General features: G+C 35.1%; 2 protein-coding genes across 5 annotated transcripts in view; both read right to left on the reverse strand.

The window, feature by feature from the left end:
- Window positions 1-10,583, reverse strand: part of LOC128243270 (centrosomal protein of 89 kDa-like) — a 47,856-nt gene extending 37,273 nt beyond the window's left edge. For 2 of the 4 annotated variants that reach the window (XM_052960923.1, XM_052960922.1), the window contains exons 1-4: window positions 9,970-10,140; window positions 7,836-8,056; window positions 4,904-5,001; window positions 2,212-2,396 (exon numbers count right to left, since the gene is read on the reverse strand). In XM_052960923.1, the coding sequence (XP_052816883.1) occupies window positions 2,212-2,396; window positions 4,904-5,001; window positions 7,836-8,056; window positions 9,970-10,008 (543 nt within the window). In that variant the 5' untranslated portion in view covers window positions 10,009-10,140. Of the gene's footprint in view, window positions 1-2,211; window positions 2,397-4,903; window positions 5,002-7,835; window positions 8,057-9,969; window positions 10,142-10,520 lie in introns of those variants that run through there. The other 2 variants (XM_052960921.1, XM_052960920.1) reach the window with 2 other exon arrangements.
- A 1,168-nt stretch (window positions 10,584-11,751) lies between these two features.
- On the reverse strand, window positions 11,752-23,006 carry LOC128243259 (deubiquitinase OTUD6B-like). Its single transcript, XM_052960905.1, has 10 exons — window positions 22,867-23,006; window positions 20,099-20,235; window positions 19,488-19,637; window positions 18,797-18,934; window positions 17,777-17,796; window positions 16,525-16,570; window positions 15,494-15,599; window positions 14,678-14,739; window positions 14,144-14,250; window positions 11,752-13,358 (listed from the first exon to the last, which is right to left on the reverse strand). Exons 1-10 carry the CDS (start codon window positions 22,946-22,948, stop codon window positions 13,274-13,276), a joined length of 933 nt encoding a protein of 310 aa, XP_052816865.1. The 5' UTR covers window positions 22,949-23,006; the 3' UTR covers window positions 11,752-13,273.
- Between the last annotated feature and the right edge of the window lie 9 nt (window positions 23,007-23,015).

Consider the following 23,015-nt stretch of genomic DNA (forward strand, 5'->3'; position numbering starts at 1 on the left):
AACAAAAAATGATTAAACAATAATTCAGCATACAGTCGAAACCTGTTGGCTCGGTATAGTATGGCTCCATATCCTCGTTGGCTCGTACTGGATTAAAAGGACTCATCTTTTTTTTACTATATGTTCATGTAAAATTCGATAGGAGGACTCGATAAATTGAGGGTTGATATTTTTCTATGCTTGGTGTAATTTTGGTGGTCCCTAAGTAAGAATTTTAAACTTTATTTTGTTTGCTTGGCTCCATGTCATTTTCGCAGGAGCAGGTATGAGTCCTACAACTTGATTTGTTTGCTCGGCTTCATTTAGCACAAGGCGCTAAACTATTAGATTTGCTTGATTAGTATCATAACGGTTTAACAGTTTGAGCAAACATGCCATCACTTAAACTGATAGTTTTATTCCTTTTTTAAATCATCTTACAACACATTAAAGAAAAAAAACATGGTTTTCAACCCAATTTGAACTATTAATCCAAGCTATAGGATTTATTTAGTTTTATCTAATAGCGTCTGCATCAATACAACAGAGAAGACTGCTACCACAGGCAAGGCATCTATTGCATCCTGCAACACATTACAAAACTCAGGGGTCCGACGCCTTTGGATTAACTGTGTTTAAGTGTTTTCATTTGCATTTTCAACTAAAACTAATTTTTGGTGCCAAAACATGAGCAAGTCCCTTTCAGATTGTGCATGCAATTGGTGTCTGATCCTGGTGCATTTTAACTGCGTTTTTTGGGAAAGAATACGCACTTCTTGACAGTGCGTTTTTAGTGCGCTTTTTGGAGTGGACGCACTCAACTGTGTTTTAAGTGCCCATTTGGGGTTAAAAACGCAGTTAAACGCACTTTTGTGAAGTGCGTTTTTTTCTGCACTTTTAAGTGCGTTTTTGCACAGAAGTGCGTTTTGAGTGCATTTTTTACCCCCCAAAAAACGCGGTTTATACACACTTAGTGCAGTTTTTTGTTTAGGTTTGTTTTAAGCGTATTTAAACTTAAAATACACTCAAGTGAGTTTTTAATGCGTTTCTTGTAAAAAAACGCGCTATTAGCGCAGAAAAAATATATGCTTAAGTGCGCTTTTCTGTTCAATTCCATTCACTTTTTACGCACTCGGTAAGAAAAATATGATTAAAACACGGTGCCAATACCGCTGCGTTTAACGCGCGCTAAATGCGCGTTTTCTGCACTTTTTTGAGAAGGGAATTACAACTATAACTAATTTTTGGTGCCAAAACATGAGCAAGTGCCTTTCAGATTGTGCATGCAATTGGTGTCTGATCCCAAACGAAACCTTTGGTCTATGATACAATACATTGTACCTGACCAACATGTAAAATGCATTATTACTGAGTTGAAGTTTTACTCATTCATTTTAGTTTGATTGTGTAGAAAGCTGACAGCTTACAGAATCACAATAGAGTCCAGTTCCTGGACAGAAACAAGAACTAGTGTCCATTTTTAAAAGCCATGAGAAGTTACCCCTGTAAGGGATCGAGCCCACAACCTCTTGGGTGAGAGAAGGACATCTATACCAGTTGACCACTTCAACCTTGAGTTTATTCTGCTAATATCAATTTTGTGATGCAATTCCACTCTGCAGCAAACATGAATTCATTTACCCTTTTTCTTGCTGATCTTCTCTATGTGCAAAATATTTAGGTTTACACTAGTTTAATTTGACAAAATATCTGTTCTTGCATGTTCTTCCATGCATGACAAAGCAGTATTTTTTTCAAAAAATATTTTACAGATTATGTAACAAAGTTCAAACTTTTTGATTTTTTTAATCAATAATTGACAATGGTGAACCAATTTATGTATTGCGCCTGTAAAAGTAGGTACTAGCCATGAAAAGTTTAAACTAGAATCGGAAATGCGAATAATAAACCCTAGTGAGTGGAAAGGCCATCTATTCAATGTCAAAACTATATCTTTAACATTCTCGTTACAAACCATTCACAACCAGTATATTATGGGCATCCCATAACAGCCATTAGTTTAACAACATGACCCTTATGTAAACACAAATTACATTTAATTTTAAAGGTAAATGGCATATCAGTCCAAGTCTTTGCATAAACCTGATATTTTTGTTCAATAAGCAAACACATTTTGGACAACAACAACAGCAGCAGCAACAACAGCAAATACCCTGCCTAAAAGACAACATCAAGGCTATGCTAGAGCAGAAAAAATATTAAAATCATTACCCTATCAGCTGGTGAGTCCTCATCACTGGAAAGCTCATGGACCCGCTGCATAGCATTATGGACTTCTGCAGTGGTCCGTAGGGACTGGGTGGAGGGCTGGCGCTGGCCTCGCTTCATCGGGGTTGCGTAAAGGGCCTCGGGGTTCTGAAGAGCATTTGGGGACCCTATGGCCTCAGCAAACTGGGCTGGAAAAGTAATTATTTAAAAATGAAACGATAAGGCTTCAGATTCACAGAATAACTGAATACCAGTGTTTAAGTGACAACAAATTTATAAATGAGTTACAAATAACAACATAAGTCATATGACCTTCCAGCAAAGGTTTGAACCACTCTTATATCTGTTTATAATTTCTTCTATTTTTTCTGAGTGTTTTCCCTTTATTTCCTTTTCACCTCATGATGGTTTCTAGTAATGTCCCCTCTTACATAAAATGTCTGTGACCATGGTAAGTTACTTATGATAGTGACTAGTGACTAAGTGATAATATAAAAACAATAAATGGAATACAAGCATTAGCCAAGATGACAAAAAAAAACTAGAACCGCCGCAATGCGACGAAACCAGGTTTTTGTTATGGGTAATCAGAAATTATAGCCAATTAATTTGTTGTATGAGCAAGTTCAATCTGCAGCTTCATATAAGCTATGTTCACACTAAGATTCATCACTATCCATCAATTCTAACTAAGTTGTTGGGCAGAAAAACATTTTTCTATTTTTAGGAACAGAGACCTTGACCCCACCTCCCAAGCAAGCTCTTCACATAAGCTACCTTCGCTCTAAGTTTCATCAATATCTATCAATGCTAACTAAAAACTAATTTTTAGTAACAGTGACCTTGACCCCACCCCCCTCAAAAGAAATTCCAAGCTTGCTCTTCACATAAACTACTAGTACCTACACACAAAATTTCGTCAATATCTATCAATCCTAACTAAAGTTATTGGGCAGAAACCATTTTTCTATTTTTAGTAACAGTGACCTTGACCTTAGCTCCATCCCCCTCAAAAGCAATCCCAAGCTAGTTCTGTATATAAGCTACCTACATACCAAGTTTTGTCAATATCTATCAGTCCTAACTAAAGTTATTGGACGGCCACCATTTTTAAATTTTTAGTAACAGTGACCTTGACCTTAGCCCAACCCACCTCAAAAGCAATCCCAAGCTAGCTCTTTACATAAGCTACCCACACACCAAATTTAATCAATATCTATCAATGCTATCAAAAGCTATTTGGCAAAAAACATTTTTCTATTTCAAGTAACAGTGACATTGACCGTAGCCCCTCCCCACTCAGAAGCAATCCCAAGCTAGTTCTTCACATGCTACCTACACACCAAGCTTCATCAATATCGGTCAATCCTAACTAAAGATATTGGGCGGAAACCATTTTTCTATTTTCAGTAATAGTGACCTTGACCTTAGCCCCTCCCCACTCAAAAGCAATTCCAAGCTAGCTCTTCACATAAGCTACCTACACACTAAGTTTCATCAATATCTATCAATGCTAATTTATGTTATTGGGCAGAAACCATTTTTCTATTTTTAGTAACAGGCGACCTTGACCTTAGCCCTACCCCCTCAAAAGCAATCCCAAGCTAGCTCTGTACATAAGCTACCTACACACTAAGTTTCATCAATATCGGTCAATGCTAACTTAAGTTATTGGGCAGAAACCATTTTTCTATTTTAAGTAACAGTGACCTTGACCATTTTTCTATTTTAAGTAATAGTGACCTTGACCTTAGCCCCTCCCCACTCAAAAGCAATCCCAAGCTAGCTTTTCACATAAGCAACTTACACACCAAGTTTCATCAATATCGGTCAATGCTAACTAAAGTTATTGGGCAGAAACCATTTTTCTATTTTAAGTAACAGTGACCTTGACCTTAGCCCCTCCCCCCTCAATAGCAATCCCAAGCTAGCTCTTCACATAAGCTACCTACACACCAACTTTTGTCAATATCTATCAATCCTAACTAAAGTTATTGGGCAGAAACCATTTTTCTATTTTTAGTAACAGGCAACCTTGACCTTAGCCCCACCTCCCTCAAAAGCAATCCCAAGCTAGTTCTTCACATAAGCTACCTACACACCAAGTTTCATCAATATCTATCAATGCTAACTAAAGTTATTGGGCAGAAACCATTTTTCTATTTTTAGTAACACTGACCTTGACCTTAGCCCCACCCCCCTCAAAAGCAATCCCAAGCTAGCTCTTCCCATAAGCTACCTACACACCAAGTTTCATCAATATCTATCAATGCTAACTAAAGTTATTGAACAGAAACCAATGTTTGACCCCCGCCCGCACGTCCGCCCAACGACAACCTCATTCTAATAACCCGGTTTTCGTTGAAAACCTGGTTAAAAATCAATTTAGAAAACAACCAACACATAAAATTATATTTTGACCTGTATAAAAAGACGCCAGGAGTCAAAATACACTCATTTATATACAGGAAAAAAACCTTATGGCCAAGTGATAAAAAAGTTTTCTTGATGCCCATCATTGCAATGGTCGAAATTTGAACAAGTCACAAGCCATGCACTGGTAAAATTCTCTCAGGGCTTGCTCAAATTCCCAATATATAGCAGGGACCTTGTTGATTTGTTAAAGTCAAGCACTAGTATAAAGATTTTGGGTCATCCAAAATATTAACTTGGATGATTATCAAATCAATCTTACCATGCTGGTGTTCATCAATGTCATGCTCAAGGCCATGTAGCTGCCCCTCACGGCCGCGACGTTTACGGGACACCGACAACATCTCCACGGAAGAGTACCTGCGACACCCACAACAAGGCATGATCTCACTTGTTGTCACATGGATTAATACTAATGAGGTGTAATTTGCAGTACAAAATGCCAGAAGAAACAATCTTCCTCAATCTTATTCACAATATCCTACATTCTTTTTCTTTACAAGTTTATGACACAATTCTACCATCCTCGTTACCCAGACTATTTATTCAACGCCTTAACTCCATTAAACTGAGGCTTATCCATTATAAATATTATACTGTAGAGTTCATCAGAATGATTATTGGTAACTTTTTGGAATCTGCCGATGTATTCAACAACTTTTCAATACGACTTTTATTTGCACTACATGTATATATTTTTGCCAAATAAAATATAATTTCTCATACTATAATCACATCAGCCAATTCACAATGTATCTTTATAGATATTTTTCATTGCAAAAGAAAAGAAAGCAAAAATAAGTTTAATCCAAATATTAGTTCCTGCCTAAAAATTATATTAATGCAATTGGTGGATTATCACTAATCCATGATTAACCTGTTATTTTAAGGCCATATATTTTCTATATGTATATAAAGAAGATAAGGATATACACAAAATTAATACTAGTTTACCTAAATATGACCTGATTGTTGGCTTTTTTTTTTAAACAGATCCACATTTTCCTGCTTACCTTATATACTTGAAGCATGTATACGTAATGCAGAAAAACTTTAAAGGGACTGGATACCAGATAATTCAATTGCAAGAAAAAAGGAAAATTGTCAAAAATTTACATCAAATTGATATTGTTTCATACAACACATTGAATCTTTCTAACTGATGTATCGCATCTCTTATGACACATGTACCTTTCGCAGTTTTTGCATATTTTACCAATTTGAAATTTACTGTCTACCACGTAAATCCCAGTTCATTCAAAAATAGCGTCCATATAATTATGAATCTGTATTAAATCAGTAAATATTGTATCTGTACTAATCACGTGACTTTCACATGCTAAAAATACATACTGTAAACTAGGAAACTGTTATGTGCTGTTTTTAAACGGCAACAAAATATTTATTATAATCATTTTAAATGATGTCATAAATATGTCAGCCTCATACTAGCTGGTATTGACGAATCAAGGCTTGTCTTGTGAAATTCATGTTTTTGCAATTTTGGGACCATATGATCTGATGAATAGCCCCTTTAAAACAAATGTCCTTGTACCACCTTCATAGAAGATTCCACCTAAGAAATTCATACAAGAAGCACCATAAAGCATTAATTTAGCAGGTCCATAAACCTAGAACATTTTCCTCATCTATGATCTATTTTTCTGCTAAAATCATTGATATTTTAATTGATAAGTTTTAAAAAATTAACTCTAATTAATTAACTCTAATTACTTACCTTTGCTCGATTTTAATAAATGTTGTGTTTTAATTAAATTCTGAAGGCCTACTCAGGTGATGATGCTTAACATTAGAATAAATCTGACATACCCTCATTGCATGTAATAGTTGGAAGATATTAAGTAGTTCTTAATAAATAAGAATGGGCGGAGTGAGCGTAGCAAAGAAGTTACTTCAGGTCATCTAACGACCTTATTAGCTGATACATGGACAACGCAGTGAGTGTGTATTGGCTGAGAGGCAGTTGGCAGACCCCGTGAAAAGTGGAATTCTTAATGATTAAGTCTAGTTCTTAATTATTGCCTATCTGCAATTTCATTGGCTTAAAATGTAGATCGTATTCTACATTTATGAATGAAAACATAGTGTTTCATCCAGGTTTTAAAATGGACAGGGTGCTGTAGAATAGGAACAGATTGCTTTCGGAGAAAAGGGCACATGGTACAGTACTGTTAAGATTTTGCACAATTTAACAAAAAAAGTTATGAATTGTATTTAACTGTAGTAATTTTAGAATTCAACTGCCAAAGTTTGTATGTTTTTAAAATCATTTTTAAGTTTGAATCAAAACCAAAGAAACATTTGACAGTCTTAAGCATTAAATAGTTATTTAATTCTATGAGAGCAGAAGGGTGCCCATGAAGGCACAAAGGTGTTATCAAAAAAGGACAGGGTGAAACACCCTTCCATAACTCTTCAGCTAATGAGCAATGGAAAGGTGTTGCACCCTGTCCTTTTTAAGTAGCACCCTTCTGCTTTCATGGAGATCAGCATTGGCACCCTTCTGCCTTCATGGGGACCAGCATTGGCACCCTTCTGCCTTATTTCATTTATTTTGCTTTAAAACTTATACCGGTACTATGATTATAAATACATACAAATATTTAGTTATTGGCATTTGAAATCTATCATTACCGGTATTAGTGATGAAACGATTATCGAGTACAATCGATAAATCGTCGCTGACAATGCTATGTCGGCAACAATTGATAGTGGTTGTCCAAAATCGATGTCGCTAATGTTACTTCCGGAAACTACGTATTGTTTTTTGCTTTGTGATAAAAGTCGAGTAAATGTCAATTTTCTTTCCGGTAAATTCTCATTGAATTCATTTGAAGTTTAAAACTTAAGTTAAGTTATTAAAGACGGAAATTTACATACTGTTGCAAAAAGCATGACTATAGCATCACACGTACTGATTCCAGGTTTAACCATTTCAATGATCACGATTCGATTCGATTATCGATAGCAAATGGAGTCCGATTTTCAAACACTAACCGGTATTTTAACTAAACACAATTTCTTCCATTTTCTGCAATGTTCATCATGTTCATGTTCTACATAGCCTAATTTAATGTGCCCTTTTTACCCATAGCACAGTGTCGCTTTTCTGCAGCACCCTCTCCTTTAAAGAGCCTGGCTAGAACCCTATAATAAAACCCAACAACACCTACCCGGCTTCCTCCATGTTCTGGTAGTCATAGAGACTGCTCTCTGGGTCACTGAACAACTCATCATCTGGTCCGGGCTCAGGGGGTGGCTGTCTCCCTATCAACGAGGCATTGACCACCTCCGAGGATCCTCCAAGGCCTGCAGCGGGGACAGGGACCGGGGCTTGGGTGCGGGGAACCACAGTGAAAGCTGCGCTGGGCACCAGAGCTGGATTGATAGCAGCCTGGAAAGAAGTCTTTCTTCTGAGGTTTGGGGGGAAATTCTCAGAGTACTTTCTCAAACATTTCGGGATTAAAAAAAATGAAAATGGGGAATCTCAGAGGCTATTTTGGAGATTAAAACAGGGTCAGGCCCAAATGGGGAAGTAGCTGTGTAATTGGCAACGGCAAATAAGTGTTAATTGATCCGTTATTATTAGGGATGGCAACGAGTACTCGAGTACTCGATCGAACGTCCGAGTACTCGAGTACCAAATCACTACTCGAGTACTCGGAAAAAAAATCTATAAAAATCACCAAATACACAGATTTACAGACAAAATATCAGATCTGGTTAGTTGCCAAGAGGACAATTTACGGTCCCTCTAATCCCCGCTGTGTACACAATTGACCTCAATCAATTAGTTGACAGTTGTTATGATAGTTGCAAACTGTCAACAAAGGACCCCTATTTCAAATTAAAACTGATGTCAATTAGCGAAGTTTTGATAGAGGAACTTTCACCTGCACAATTCTATTGTATACCAATTAGAGACCTTTCACCAAACAATGGACGCTAACGAGCGAAAGAGTATCGAATGTTACGAGAATTGATTTCTTAATGGGCGTATTTTAATTATTTTTGCAATGATTATCACAATTGATTGGTTGATATTTTAAATCAAGAATTATGAATATTAATGAGGTAAACAACAATTACACAGTACAAAAAGTTATCATTTAAAAAAAAATGTAGAGTGAACAACTAAACAACTGAACTTCGTGTTGAATTTCGTTCACTATTTTTATGTATGCTATTAATTTTCGTTCATTGTAATTCTGATTGTTGTTCATTTCTGCGGTGCATACTTGTATAAAATGAAACGAATAAGACAAATTAAAAGCCTGAAACAACATTTGTTTTCTTTTTATATCATTTTTTGTTAAAATACGTAATGAAAAATTACTTTAAAGGTGAAAATGACCAATAATACGACCAACGCGCAATATACGTCATTAACGATACATGTATACACAATCTTGTCTTTGCGAACACATATTCAATTTTTCCGAGTAATCGAGTACCCGAGTACTCGATCGAACGATCCGTCCGAGTACTCGAGTATTAATTTTACTACTTGTTGCCATCCCTAGTTATTATTGAATATCAGCAAGACTGAGTATGAGTACCAAGCATGTGTTTCCTGTCATGTGTTAGAAAAATCATTCTTACACATGCTATGTATGATGAATCTGGCAATGAAGAATTCTAAAAAAAAAATAGTGTAAAATTGCATGCAATTAAAATTATGAGATTTCAAAACAGAAAAGTCATATCAACAATTCTCTGGAAAAAAAAATACAAAATTATTTAAACTCTTAAAATGTACTGTTCTTTAAGGAACTCTTTGACAGTGATTTCAAATTATTTACATAAAGTCAGTAAACAATGAAGCATTGACCATGAGAGTAAAAAACTGAACACCGAACAACCTGCAGTCGACCTTATCTATAAAAGACAATCACATTCTGGTTAAATTTTACATCTCCATGGATTTATGTCCTTGTATCAGAGCTTATAGGTGCATAGATAGTAATGTAAACCTGGGAGGAATAGTGTGCCCAGTGTGGGGCTTGAAACCCACGACGACCGGAACACTAGCATTTCGCTCTTTACCAACTGAGCTTACAGCGCAACTGGTTCTAACCCAAACACTCTACACTATCCACCCCATTAACTTTCTAGGCCAATTAAGACATTCCTACTGTTAACTGCTGTCACTATTTAAGTTTAAATGGGAGGAAAATTTTACCTGGAGTGGAGCCCACAAAACCCACAACCGTACAGTAGCACAGCCCTGTTACGATCTGATCTAACTGGGCTACTGGGTCTTACCCACACACACTTTAATAGGAACTCAATAAGCGTAAATCTTACCCTAGGGGATTCTTTTGGTTTACGTCGAAAACATAACATTATAAAATTATCTTTATTACATGTACAAAATAATCCATATTCAATAGTTTAAATAAAGGTTTTAACACTGCATCCATTCATTCATATAAGCTTTCTCAAATGAGAACAGCAATCTCATAAAAAAGTGATTTATAATAATCAAGTCATCCTCAGTTGTGATTCGATTCACTCATTCACTGCACTGGATGCATGCTAAATTTTGCTATTCCACTCAGTACACAAACCTATTGAGAAGAGAAGCATATGCAACCTCATTAATTTTGCAAACGTTCAAAACAAAAAGACCGTCTTTAGATTGCGATAGATCAATAATAACAATCTGTTTCTTTTTGACTCATTCAAAAAAGGCAGGAAATTACTTGAACGTGCCAGAGCATGATGCCTTGAAATGATGTCAATGTTTTCGTTTGTGTTGTCTAAATGCATCGTTTGCCAAATATTTTTTGGGAAATAAATCATTCAATTAAGCCTTTGTTTTGCAATTAAGGATGAAATTAATCTGAGAAACGTACGCTATCAGCTTTATTCTTCCCCTTCTTCCGGGCCATTTCGAAAAGATGCAACCACTGTAAACAATAAACTGCGCATGCGTATGTCAAATTATGGTTAAAGTATACTATAAAACTATATCCATCTAAATTCCTAAACTCTCAGCGATTACCTCCCTTAGTTGTGCAGTTATACTATCACTGCTTACCAAAGGAGGTAACTACGTAGGAGATTGTAAAACTCTCAAGCAAGATAACCTACCTTTACCAATACTTGCCTCAATGCTGTATAATAGGCCAGTTCTAAAGGCTAATACATTTTTTGAAGAATGAGCGCAGATTTGTTTTGATTTTACTAAACTTATAACAATATTTTTTCTTTTTCTTGCCCAAGCTGGTCAAAAATTAATAAAACAATATTTAAGAATTTTAAAGCCTATGCAATTGTATACACAACCATGGATCAATAACAAAGTTAATCCTAACTCCCAACAGGACTAAATAAAAAATATCAAACATGATCAAACATTGTCGTAAAATAATTATCCTCCAGTCAACTGCAGGGAAATTTAGAGTCTTGTTACAATGAAGCGTGTTACTGACAAAACACATTATGGTGGGGCCTGAGAAACTATAATAATTAGTTTGGCCTTATTGTGAGTAATCCTGTAGGAGCTGGGGCTGCAGGGACGGCGGCCTAGACTACACAGAGTCTGTTGAAGAGCATATTATGTTCTGTACAAAATACTTTATTGATCAGTATATCGGTTCATCAATAAGTGACTGTATTTTAAATTAAGTCATACCAAATTTAATCTTCATTTAAGCCTTACTAGGCTTTCATAACAGTTTTTCTTACAATTCAGATCTGTTCTATTGCGAGTTATCTTATATGAATGAATTAAACGCATCGATGCCTGAATCAGCTTACTCTTAAACCAAAGTATTAAAAAAATGTCAAAACTGTCAATCTGTGACAGTGCAGCTTTAAAGAATAAAAAGGTCAATTTTTGATCAAATATGGCACCAAAATGGACCAGTATCAAACGGGCAGGGTTTGAAAATGAATGTATATGTATCTGTGTTTGCTATAACACTTGTCGTGGCTTCAATTCCCTAGCCATTATCACAATTTCAATGAAATTTCACCGGACCACAAAGGTTGCCAGCCTTGTCTCGGAAATTACTGAATGTATTTTATACAAGTGTGGACTAAGATTGTGTTGGTTGCATTTAAATGAAACTAAAGGACGAATAACGGGGTTCTGATTTATTGTAATATTCACAATCAAATTGAAAACAGTACTGTTCATATACAATACAAAATACAACAAAGTGTTAATATTTCTAAAAATAATTGATGGTAAATAAAACAAGTTAAGAAAGAAACATAACATTATCTCATGTACATACACTTATTAAATGCAGTCTTAAAATATGCATGTAAATTACTAATTATATTCCAATAAATTATTAAATTAAAGCATACAATTATACTTTTTAAACCCCATATATATTTGTAAAAAAATAAAATGCAGTGAATAAAGAATCAACATGCAGCCTACTTATTATTCTTAACCTTACTGCTTAAACACTGAGCCTATTTCCCCACCAGTACTAAAAGCTACAATCTCACAAATTGACCATTTTAGCAACTTGTTTATCTTGGAATGAGTTAATTCATGGGTAAACATCTGGAAAACAGTGATACAAGACCAATAAAAACAGAAACCAGACAAGACTGCTGACTTAAGATCAGATCACAGTTTTTCATATTTACATTCGAAAATTGAGGTTACTAATACTTTAACAAGAATGCAGTTTTCCGCAGGTTTCCAACAAAATGAGGTATGTTTCTATTGTGAGGTATCTTGTATGACTAAATTGAAGGCATTGATGCCAAATAATCTGATTCTGAAACAAAAACTAAAAAAAATGTCATAACTGTCAATCTGTGGGAGTGCAGTTTTAAAGATGCACTCTTATTCCCAGATAAGATTTACCACAATTAATAATATTGTTATAATATTCCAAAAAGGATGAATAAATGTCGAAAATAATGGTTCTTATGAAGGATACTAGTTTAATTTGGAAGAAATGGGCATAAAACACGGTATTTCGACCTTATGAGACTATAGTAGACCACAGAAAACGGTTAAAACCTTTTAGCACTCACCAATCATTTAATATTTTTGCCCTTTCTGCTGATAAATACATGGTTCCAATTTTGTTATCAGTAATTAATATTTTCCTCAAATGCATTATTTTAATTGTAAGTAGTTAAAGGTTTGTCAGTCAAAATTTATTTTTGTTATACATGTACATGTTTTTGCATTGATTTTGAATAAGATTGCAGCTTTAATTGATATAAACAAACAATAACTAATTGGTCTAATCAGGGATTGACCTGGCAGCTGAATGGCTGAATACATTTTGGCAGTAGGTTTTGGGGGGTGTTTTAAGGCCCCAATTTGGGAACAGGGGGATGAACCACCCTGTCACAGAAGCAAAACTTGCTTATCAGAAGCCCTTGTGACGGCTCTCTTGACTTCAAATTTTGAAGCAAACTGGAGTTTCAATACAAACAACAAATGAAGCAACAACCCAAAGCATCCAACTAACATTTTTTAATTAGTTAAAATGAACAAAAAATCTTGTCTTTAGAGCCTTTAGATCTGCGGAAATCTGCGGACAATTATGTCCCTAAAATAGTCCACAGAGTGTAGATTCATTGTTCACTTAGATAAACAAGCATTAACTAATTAGCGAGGTTGACATCAAGTAAAATCATCAGTGGTATCTTCCTGTTTCTCCTCCACCGAATGGTAATGTTCTCCTAACCCATAGGCATGTCGGAGATACCTGTAATGAAATTTTAACAGCATTAAACCAAAGAAAGATCCATGCAGCTATATTAAACCCTCATTTGTTGTTGTTATTTTTTTGCCAAACAAGGGACACTACTGGTACTTAAGTGTTAAACCCAGAGTAATTAGCCTTGCTACACATGTGTGCATTGCTTCCTCTAAGAAATACAGATCTAACATCGTTTAGAATACTAGAAGTACCCAGACGTTTCTTTGGAGTAAATTAAGTACCATATTTTTTTGCTTATAAGGCAATCTGCTTAAAAGACGACCCCTTTTATTGCGCCTAAAATCTTGTGTGTTTTATAAGATAGGGTCCATTCTCAAAGCGAATCCAGCATTTCTTACAGTCTTTGATAATGTTTTGGCTAAGTCGGTCGCTCAAGTCTGTGGCCTATCAGTCGTTCCAATCTGTCTATGTTGTGCGGAGTGAATCTATACCGTTTACGTACTTCCTCGTCGTTGTCTTCGTCTGTTTGTCTACCTATCCTGCGAAATTGTTGAGGTCACCTAGCGTTCACTATGTCAAGGTCGGCCACCTTTTTTTGTGTTAAATCAGCTAACCAAACTCTTCGAGTCCGGTTAAATTTTGTCCAAATTAGCCGAATCACGCGCTGGTTAGGATAACTTAATTTTTATACACTCGGTTTTCGGACAACTTGACCCAACCAGGGCGATAACCAAAAGATAACCGCTGGTTAGAAGTTATCCACGTTTATACAGTTGGCTGCAGCTAAATTTGTCAATTTGCTTGATGAAAATCGCTTGATTACTACTTACGTCAAGATAACAGGCGGGTCCTGGAACTGTTCCCCGGTGACAAGTGGCGGCCCCTCGGATTGTACAACCTCTATAGGGACCTTTAACACCTCACACAGTGCCTGGATCTGACATATATAAACAGATATAATTGAATAAGAGAGTTAAATAGATGTTTATTAGACACAATGAACATTAAACATTCAGTTATATAGAGATTAAAGCTGTACAGTGCTATTCATTGATAAAAGCTTCAACCGGCCAATCATGGTGGCTGGTGTCAATATAATATACATATTTTACACATTATAACTAAAAGAGCAATAAGTCTTGGCCAATTGACACAGGCGCTCATCAAAAATAAGTTGCAAGAGAGCAAGTGTTACTGGGATACTTATTCCAAAAATACAAATGGAGCGAAAGACGACATTCATCTAGGTTTTTTTCAGTCCAACAAAGGACATAACAAGACAATTATACAAGCCAGAGTTTGATGCCTTTCTATACATGTGAATATTGTCTTGAGAAAAAAACCAAACTGTTTAGACCACTCACCTCCAGCTGACCGCCCCAGGCTGGTGTAGTCTCCAGCTCAACACAGTACTTCTCAAAGTCATCTGAATAAAATATATATTTAAAGTCATCTTAATGGAAAAAATCAATATCTGCTTCAATTTCTATTTAATTATATATGCAGTAATATTACACATACTGACACATATATTACATATATTGACACATATACATATATTAAATATATTGACACATAAACATATATTACATATATTGACACATAAAAATATATGTAATATATTGACACATAACATATATTAAATATATTGACACATATATTAAATATATTGACAAATATACATATATTACATATATTGACACATATACATATATTATATATACCTACACATAAACATATATCTCATATATTGACACATATACATATATTACATATATTGAAACATACACATATTATATATATATTGACAAATATACATATATTGACATTGGATTCTCAATGAGTTCTCAGACTGTCCTAAATACATATTAGAGTATAGACCGGCAAGGAGTTCAAGAAAGGTTTCAGGGCAATCTGTTCTTATTGAGAACCCTGTTAGACATGTATATACATTTTATTTATCTCATTTTATTTTTTTTTAAAATAAAATTCACTCTAACTTATACTTATCAAAGGCAAATAAACTCTTTAATTAACTAAAGAAAGAAAAATTAACACAAAACACACATTTAACATAATTCAGCAAAATAGTCAGGTGCTTGACTATGAATATAACAATATTTAATGATATCTAAAGATAAAACAGGCCTTGATGCAATTGTAAACTTATTCTACTATACCATCGGTGAAGCAGTCACCACTGTCAGTGGTAAGGAAAGGCATGAAGTCAGCCGCATGTTCCCGCATGTACGCCGCTACCTTGCTTCTGAGACTGTCCACTGAATGCTGTATAATATAGCATTACACATCATTGCGTTAATACAAATAAATCAATTAAGTATTAATTCATGACAAAATCAAAAAGATATGACTCATTTACTTCGCCTTAAAAAAACAAAAGCACACCAAGGGATGCCAACAATTACTGGTATTAATAGTTGTTTTGTTTTTTTAGTTGACCAACAGGCATCTTAAATCAAATTTTACTCCTAAGTTAGAATTGCAGGACTTGCAACATAAATTTGTACATATATGTGCATATTGCCATAGTGAACATCTGTACCAAGTTTCATGTTACCCTAAAATCAGCCAATCACAATGATACCATGACCATGACAATTCATATATCATCTTTTTGGACAATGCAGATATCATCTTTACAGGCAATACGGTATCACCTTTTTGGACAATACAGATATCATCTTTTCTGACAATACGGTATCATCTTTTCGGACAATACAGTATCATCTTTTTGGACGGTACAGATATCATCTTTTCTGATAATACAGATATCATCTTTTCGGACAATAAGGATATCATCTTTTCCAACAAAACAGATATCATCTTTTCTGACAATACGGATATCATCTTTTCCAACAAAACAGAAACAACTTTTCTGCCTTTCAGATGTGTCGCCCATAACTGTTCTTATCAATACCATGACCATGACCTTTTATTTGTGCTCAACTGTGGAGACAGCAATATAGTGTGCTATAAATTTGAATCGCTCTAAAGTCTGTTTCCTGGGTAGCAACTAGTACTGTTGCACTTTTTCAGGGGCCATTAGAAGATATCCCTGGTGGGGATTTCAACCCACAACTTTTTGGTTGCGAGGCAGACACCATAACAACTCCACTACTCCCATCCATAGAGACATGCAACAATAAGATTTAAAAAATATATATAAATACCCTCTTACACAAATACTTACTGTTAACTTTCTTGATTTCATCTGATGGCAAATGGCTGCATACAAACTGAAAAGAATACATTCCTCGTTGAAGATGTTTACACAAAGATAGCTTTTTTCAAAATATTGCAATTTTTGTACATGTTTTAGATTGCAATTTTGACCAAATTTGCTGTTAATTGGAAAAATAGATTCCAAAAATATTGATGAGATGAGACCAACTTTAGGTAAATTCTATAATTAAAGGGTGATTTCTCTTGAATGACTCAATCAATATGGCTTGTTATCAAATTTGTCCGAGATATAATGTTCATTCACATTCTGACCAAATTTGGTAATGATTAGACAAGTACGATTTGAGGTCATTTATATAATTAAAGTGCGATAACTGTCAAGTGACCCAAGCAATATGGTTGGTTATGGATCTTGTATATTATGCCAAAACAAATTCTGACCAAATTTGGTGATGATTAGACAAAGGCGTCTAAAGTTATTGAGTGGACAATAATAATTTTAGGTAATTTCTTAAATAAAAGGGAAATAACTCTTGAGTGACTAGAGCGATAGGGCTGGTTATCAAAATTGTCTAAGATATTATGCCCATACACATTCTGACCCAATTTGTTGATGATTGAACAAAGGCTTTTAGAGTTATTGAGCAGACAACACAATGAACGCTGGTGGCCGGCCAGAAGTTCGCCCAACCGTATGCTGCAGGTATAACTATAATATGTCCTGTTCAATAAGCATCTTAGTAATAATTTTCAACGAAGTGAAAAATTGCCATTTTTCTAATTTGAATTTTTAGAAAATGAACAATGTTTGTTACACCAAAAATATGAAAATAAGCAAGAAAATGGTCTAAACAATATATGCATATGAATAAATCTGATGAGAAGTAGCGGGTACTAAAAATAATCGTTGTCAAAAATTACAAAATTCTCACTAAGTTGAAAATATTCACTAAGATGCTTATTGAATATGGCCCCTGATTTATAAATGCTGTTATTAAAAAGTTTTCAGTATTTCAGCATTTTTTTTAACCAACTGACTATCAAATTGATAGGGTCAGCACCTATTTCGTAATTCGGATCAGGTAACTGAAAACAAAAGTTGTTTTTTATGCCTAATCACAGATAGGTAATATATTCTCCATGCTTTATGATATGAAGATATTAAAAAATGCATACTAGTAATATGTTTAAAACCTACAGCTAATTTATTTAATTATTACTAACAGATAGTTCAGTGTTGAAAAACATTAATTACTTACCAATTACCATCAGAAGGAATCTGAAACAGACAATATTCAATACAGTTTTAAATCCTTTAACAAGTTATGAAACCTTTGGGTGCTAAATGGTAAACAATACTCTATAAAACATTGGTTTCAAGATTGATGTCTTATCTGATCAACAAAATTTGAAGAAATAAAGTACTGGAGAAGGACGTGAATGGTTACTACAGATTAAATTAACCATTGACTGAATTAGTGCCAGTGTAAGAAGTTGAAGCATCCTTTTGTTTTTTATTTTGAAAATGAAACATGACAAACAGCATTATTCCTATTCCATTGTTTTGCATGGTGTGGAAGGGTTTTAGCCAGGTTTTAAAAAAGGACAGGGTGCTGCAGAAAAGGGACAGGGTGCTAGGGGAAAAGGGTGCACTGAATCGGTATGAATATAATTTTGAACATTATGAACATGAGAGAAAATGTTAGGAAGTGTGTTTAATTGAAGAATAAATATAAGGTTTCAACTGTCATATATGTAAAGTTATTACGTATTTATGATATGATTAATATCATAAATTTAAATATAAACAAAAGAAATATTGAATAATCTAAGCATTCAATTCTATGCAGGCAGAAGAGTGCTCATGCTGGTCTCTATTAGGCCATGATGTGCTACCAAAAACTGACAGGGCGAAGCACCCGTCCATAATTCCTAAGCTAAAACCCTTATGTGATTGTGGTATGTTTTGTATGACTTTTGATGCTTCTTAGATGATATTGACCTTTCGTTTCTCTAAAACACATTTGAAATGATGCCAAAAACTGCACATTTCAAAATGAACTATAATACCCATGTCATATCCAACCTCATCAGCATATACCCATGATTGACTCATTCCTTTACCCCCCCCCCCCCCCTTCACAAATGAATGGATCTTACCCTCCCTTCAGCACTAAATAGATCCTACCCTCCCTTTATAACAAAATGGATCAGTAATGGCTAATTTGACAGTGATCAAACCTGCACAAACCAATGATTTCTCATTACATCCCACAAACCTCATGTATCTGGAGTCCCCTTGTGGAGAGCAGTCCAGTGATCCGTACAGCCTCCATGTTTCTGGAGGAGGTCAGGTTTTCTATTTCCTGCTCATGTATTCTATCTTCACGTTCCTGGTCGGCGGCAGCCTTTTTGGCCTGCAGTATTGGTGTTCAATTAATGGCATAAACTTTTTTATTTCAGTTGTATTCCACAGCAGTTTGGCAAAAGTATAATAAATAATAAAAGAAGAAAATATTCAATCAATTTCTAAAATAGACAACATTTTGACAAAATTATGTATTACCGGTAATTTTTTTTAACCGTTATCTAACAGTTTCTAAAATAGACAAAAAAAAATCAAATGTATTCCACAACATTTTTGCAAAATTTTATTAAATATTTTTTACCATTATTTATCAATAGTTATCTAGACAAACAATTGTTGTTGTTTTTTCCACAAGAAGTACCTCATTATAATACTTCCCAACATATTGTTAAAACTGGAACACCTTAAGTTTATAAAAGTGTTACCTTTTCTTCTGATATCTTACACCTGAACAATGAAAATGTAAAATATGGACTCTCTAAGAAACATATTTAGATTGAAAGAAGTTGCAGTAGAATTTTTTTAATAAAAAACAGAAGCATCAGTAACACTAAAACCAACTTTAAAATCTTCTATACTGGGATAACCTACTGTCACAGTACCCTTCTTTTTTGTGCCTTGCTTGGTTTCTTGGATGTCTGCATATCCTCAATAACACTGCTTTTTCCCCCATGTTCAGACATGGCCAGACCAGCCACACCCTGCTGTGCCTCCACAACATCTGGGTCACATGGTGACACCCCCTGATTGACCTGGAAAACATACCAGCAAATAAAGCCATAGAATTGCATACTGTCATCTCCCCCTGCTCAGATGTGGACAAGCAAGTCATATGCTCTGCTCTGCCTCAACATCTCTTGGTCAGATTGTGGCACCATCTGATCAACCTGAATACACAATTAAGCCATAAAATTGTATATTATTATCTCCCCTGGTCAAATGTGGACAAGAAAGCCATACGCTTTTTTTTCTGCCTTAAAAACTTTCACACAGAATGTGACCTTAAATAAATGCATAACTCCCTTTTTCAGATGTAGACAGCAAGCCATGTACCTCACTCTGCTTTCACAATCTCTTGGTCACATGATGGTATCCCCTAAATAACATAAAAAACACATGCAACCTTTAAGAAATGAATAATGTTATCTCCCTTTGTCAGATACGCCATAACCAGTTTTTAGCCTCACTAAATACTATCCCATCATTTATATACCTGTTCCTGCAATTCCTTCAGTTCTTTATCATGTCTCTCACTAAGCTCAGCCTCGAGCAAAGCAATTTTCTCTGACACTTCCTTCTTTTTCTTCTTGTCACCTTTTGATATGCCTGATTTCAGTTTCTGAATATCACCTGGAAAGATCAGTTCATTGATTTATTTCATGAATCACAAATCTATAATCACACAGTTTTCCTAGTCCTGCCTTGCTAAAATGCCTTCTGCACTTCTGGACTGTATGTAGCATGTTAGCAAAGTATTTCATTTCCAGAATTTAATAAATTAGGCTTGTTTGACAAAAAGTGTAAAACAAGATACAAAATACAAGAATCTTTATATAAAATCGGGTATGTGTTATCAAGAAACATTAGCTCAATGAGCTATTTTTCAGAAATAAAAGCATAAAACTGAATGCGAGAAACAATTTCACTGAATGCGAGAAACAATTTCATAAATAATAGTTAACATTAACAACAGGGATGATAACAGAGCCAAGTTGCCAATCCTGAAAATGTCTGCGTGGGGTTCAGGGGGCCGCTCAAGGCCCCGATGGGTCCAGGCCAAAGCCCTGGTGGGGGGACAAGGGGGGGCGAAGCCCCCCGAAGCTTTCCGTATTTCAGGGATTCTAATACCCTTTTTTGCCTTAGAATAGTGTTCAAGGAGTACATCTTTCGGTTTGGTAGATAAAATTATGTTCAACACGAGAAATCCACAATCAGAACAATTATCAGGAATCTTAGCAGTGAAGTTTAACACAGTTGTCTTTAAACAAAGTTAAATTTACTCTTTTTTAACCTGAAGTCACAGGCATTAGACATGTACCTGACATTTTGGTTCAGTTGTCCACTTCCCATAAAACTCAACTGGCTATTATCAAATGCCTGTGTATGAACAGTCTACACTGTGGGATGTTTGATTTATAATAATGAACAACATATCAATTATCATGCTTGCAAATGTTTATTGTAAAAGTGTTATTTATTCAATTTTTATGTATCATAAGTGTATTTATTCCATTTTCTGCACATTTGATGAGAATTTAATGTTATTAATTATGATATATATTATTACAAGTAATATCCAAACGGGACTTAAATGCTTTGGCAGCGTAGCCGTTGTGGACATGGTGGACTTTGACGTATTCTGGTCCCCAAGCCAGTTTTTTTCCCCTCATGGTGTTACATGAGTCCAGTAGCACACAAACTAGATTGTCCCACAGCAGTTCAAGTCTCTCAAACAGCCTTTCAAATTCTATGAAAATTGATTCAGAATCAGCCCTTATGATTTTTAAGGAGGCCAAATGTCTCAACACTATTTCTTTCTCTATGCCAGAAAAATTGCTGCAACAGTTTTCTCATTGTTTGTGTTTGTTGACTTGTCTTAGTTGAAACAAAACCGAGATCCATTAACTCCTCCACATGTTCATCATTGAAATGGCTAGCCACTCCGTAAGTCATCTTGTATGATGCTGTACACCTTTGAATTTTAATTCGCTGAGAGCTTTTGTATCTTTGGCAAGTGTCTTAAGTAAGACACACTACTGTGGTGCCAGGGAGCATGTTCAGCCATAAATCCAAGTATCATGACCTCTCGATTGAATTGTCAGTCATTGACAGGAACAACTGGATGCACTGGCTGAGGTGTCTGTTCATCCCTGACTTTTGTAACCATACAGGTAAACATACCTGGAAATACAAATTACAACAATAGAATTTAAATCTCACTCAAACTGGGTCCTCAAGAAGTTTTGTTGAACTGTCTCAAATAGAAAATAAAATGACTGCCTCTGCGTAATATATATTACTACTACAAAATATTTATTCATTTTTTTTAAATTTGAACCAAACCAATTTTCATTTGAACCTCCCATTACGGTCAACAATGCTTCAAACATTATGAGAATAATAAAGAAACGGTTTACAGCGTAAACTTCAATCGGCCAAATAAAATTTGTAAAATAAAAACCGATTATTATGACACAATCCGAATCAGGATGTCCGATATAATGCTACATGCGCAAAATTCATTCTCAGTTTGATCAATTTCTATTAAATTAAAAAGAAACGTTTCGGGAATTTCTCTTAAAAATAAATAGCAAATATACCCTTAAAATCGACGAATCGATGTTTTTAGAAGTTGGTGGTGGTCGTTGTTTTTTTTCCAATTTTCCAATACCCATTTATTCGTCTTCGTCGTCTGTCATATCCGGATACGACCATCCGGATACTGTCTTCTAGTCCCATCGGTAATTTCCGTAATCACCGGATGCTATCTTAACCAATCATATAGCTCGATTGCCAAGGCGTAATTAGGTTCGTTAATTTCCGGCTTTACACTTCCGGAAAACTTACCTTTCGTACCCATATTGTTCGAACTGAGCTCGAATCGCTCCCTTTAGCCCTCCCCCCTATAAAAAAAACTCAACGGATTTACATTAATCTCAAAATCGATCCGTGAGGCCTTAAATCCGGAATTCCGGATTAATCCGGAATTTTATCATCCCTGTTAACAATGAAGTTAAACTACTGAAAACTAAAAAGAAACTGATCATAACTGATCATGTAGAATAAAATCTTATTGAATTCCTGCGCTTGACAATGACCTGATGACTTTTTAATAATTCTGGTCTTAGAAAACATTGCCCCACCCACTAAATTTGTATTGGGTTAGCTACAATTCATAAAATAATTTTAAAAAATGGCATTAGTTTATTCGATTCTGCACATGCACTGAAATAAATAACAATATTTCAGTTAAATGAGTACCTTGGAGATCTTTCTTTTCCTTTCTCTGTCGACGAATCAACAAAGTTTCAGCATCACATTTTTCATCATCAGCGTCAGCCATTTTGACCGCTTACGTCACTAAATTTCAAAACATTTCACTTAATCAAAAACAATCATTGATCATCTAT

Source organism: Mya arenaria, chromosome 8 (assembly GCF_026914265.1).
Source record: "Mya arenaria isolate MELC-2E11 chromosome 8, ASM2691426v1".
NCBI classification, from domain to species: Eukaryota; Metazoa; Mollusca; class Bivalvia; order Myida; family Myidae; genus Mya; species Mya arenaria.

Coding starts and splice junctions, on each gene's coding strand:
- LOC128243259 (XM_052960905.1), bottom strand. CDS start 22,948: ATGGCTGACGCTGATGATGAAAAATGTGATGCTGAAACTTTGTTGATT. Junction 19,638..20,098: donor TGAAGGAATTGCAGGAACAG/GTATATAAATGA, acceptor TATGTTTTCCAG/GTCAATCAGGGGGTGTCACC. Junction 14,251..14,677: donor CCTGGGGCGGTCAGCTGGAG/GTGAGTGGTCTA, acceptor TATATATGTCAG/ATCCAGGCACTGTGTGAGGT.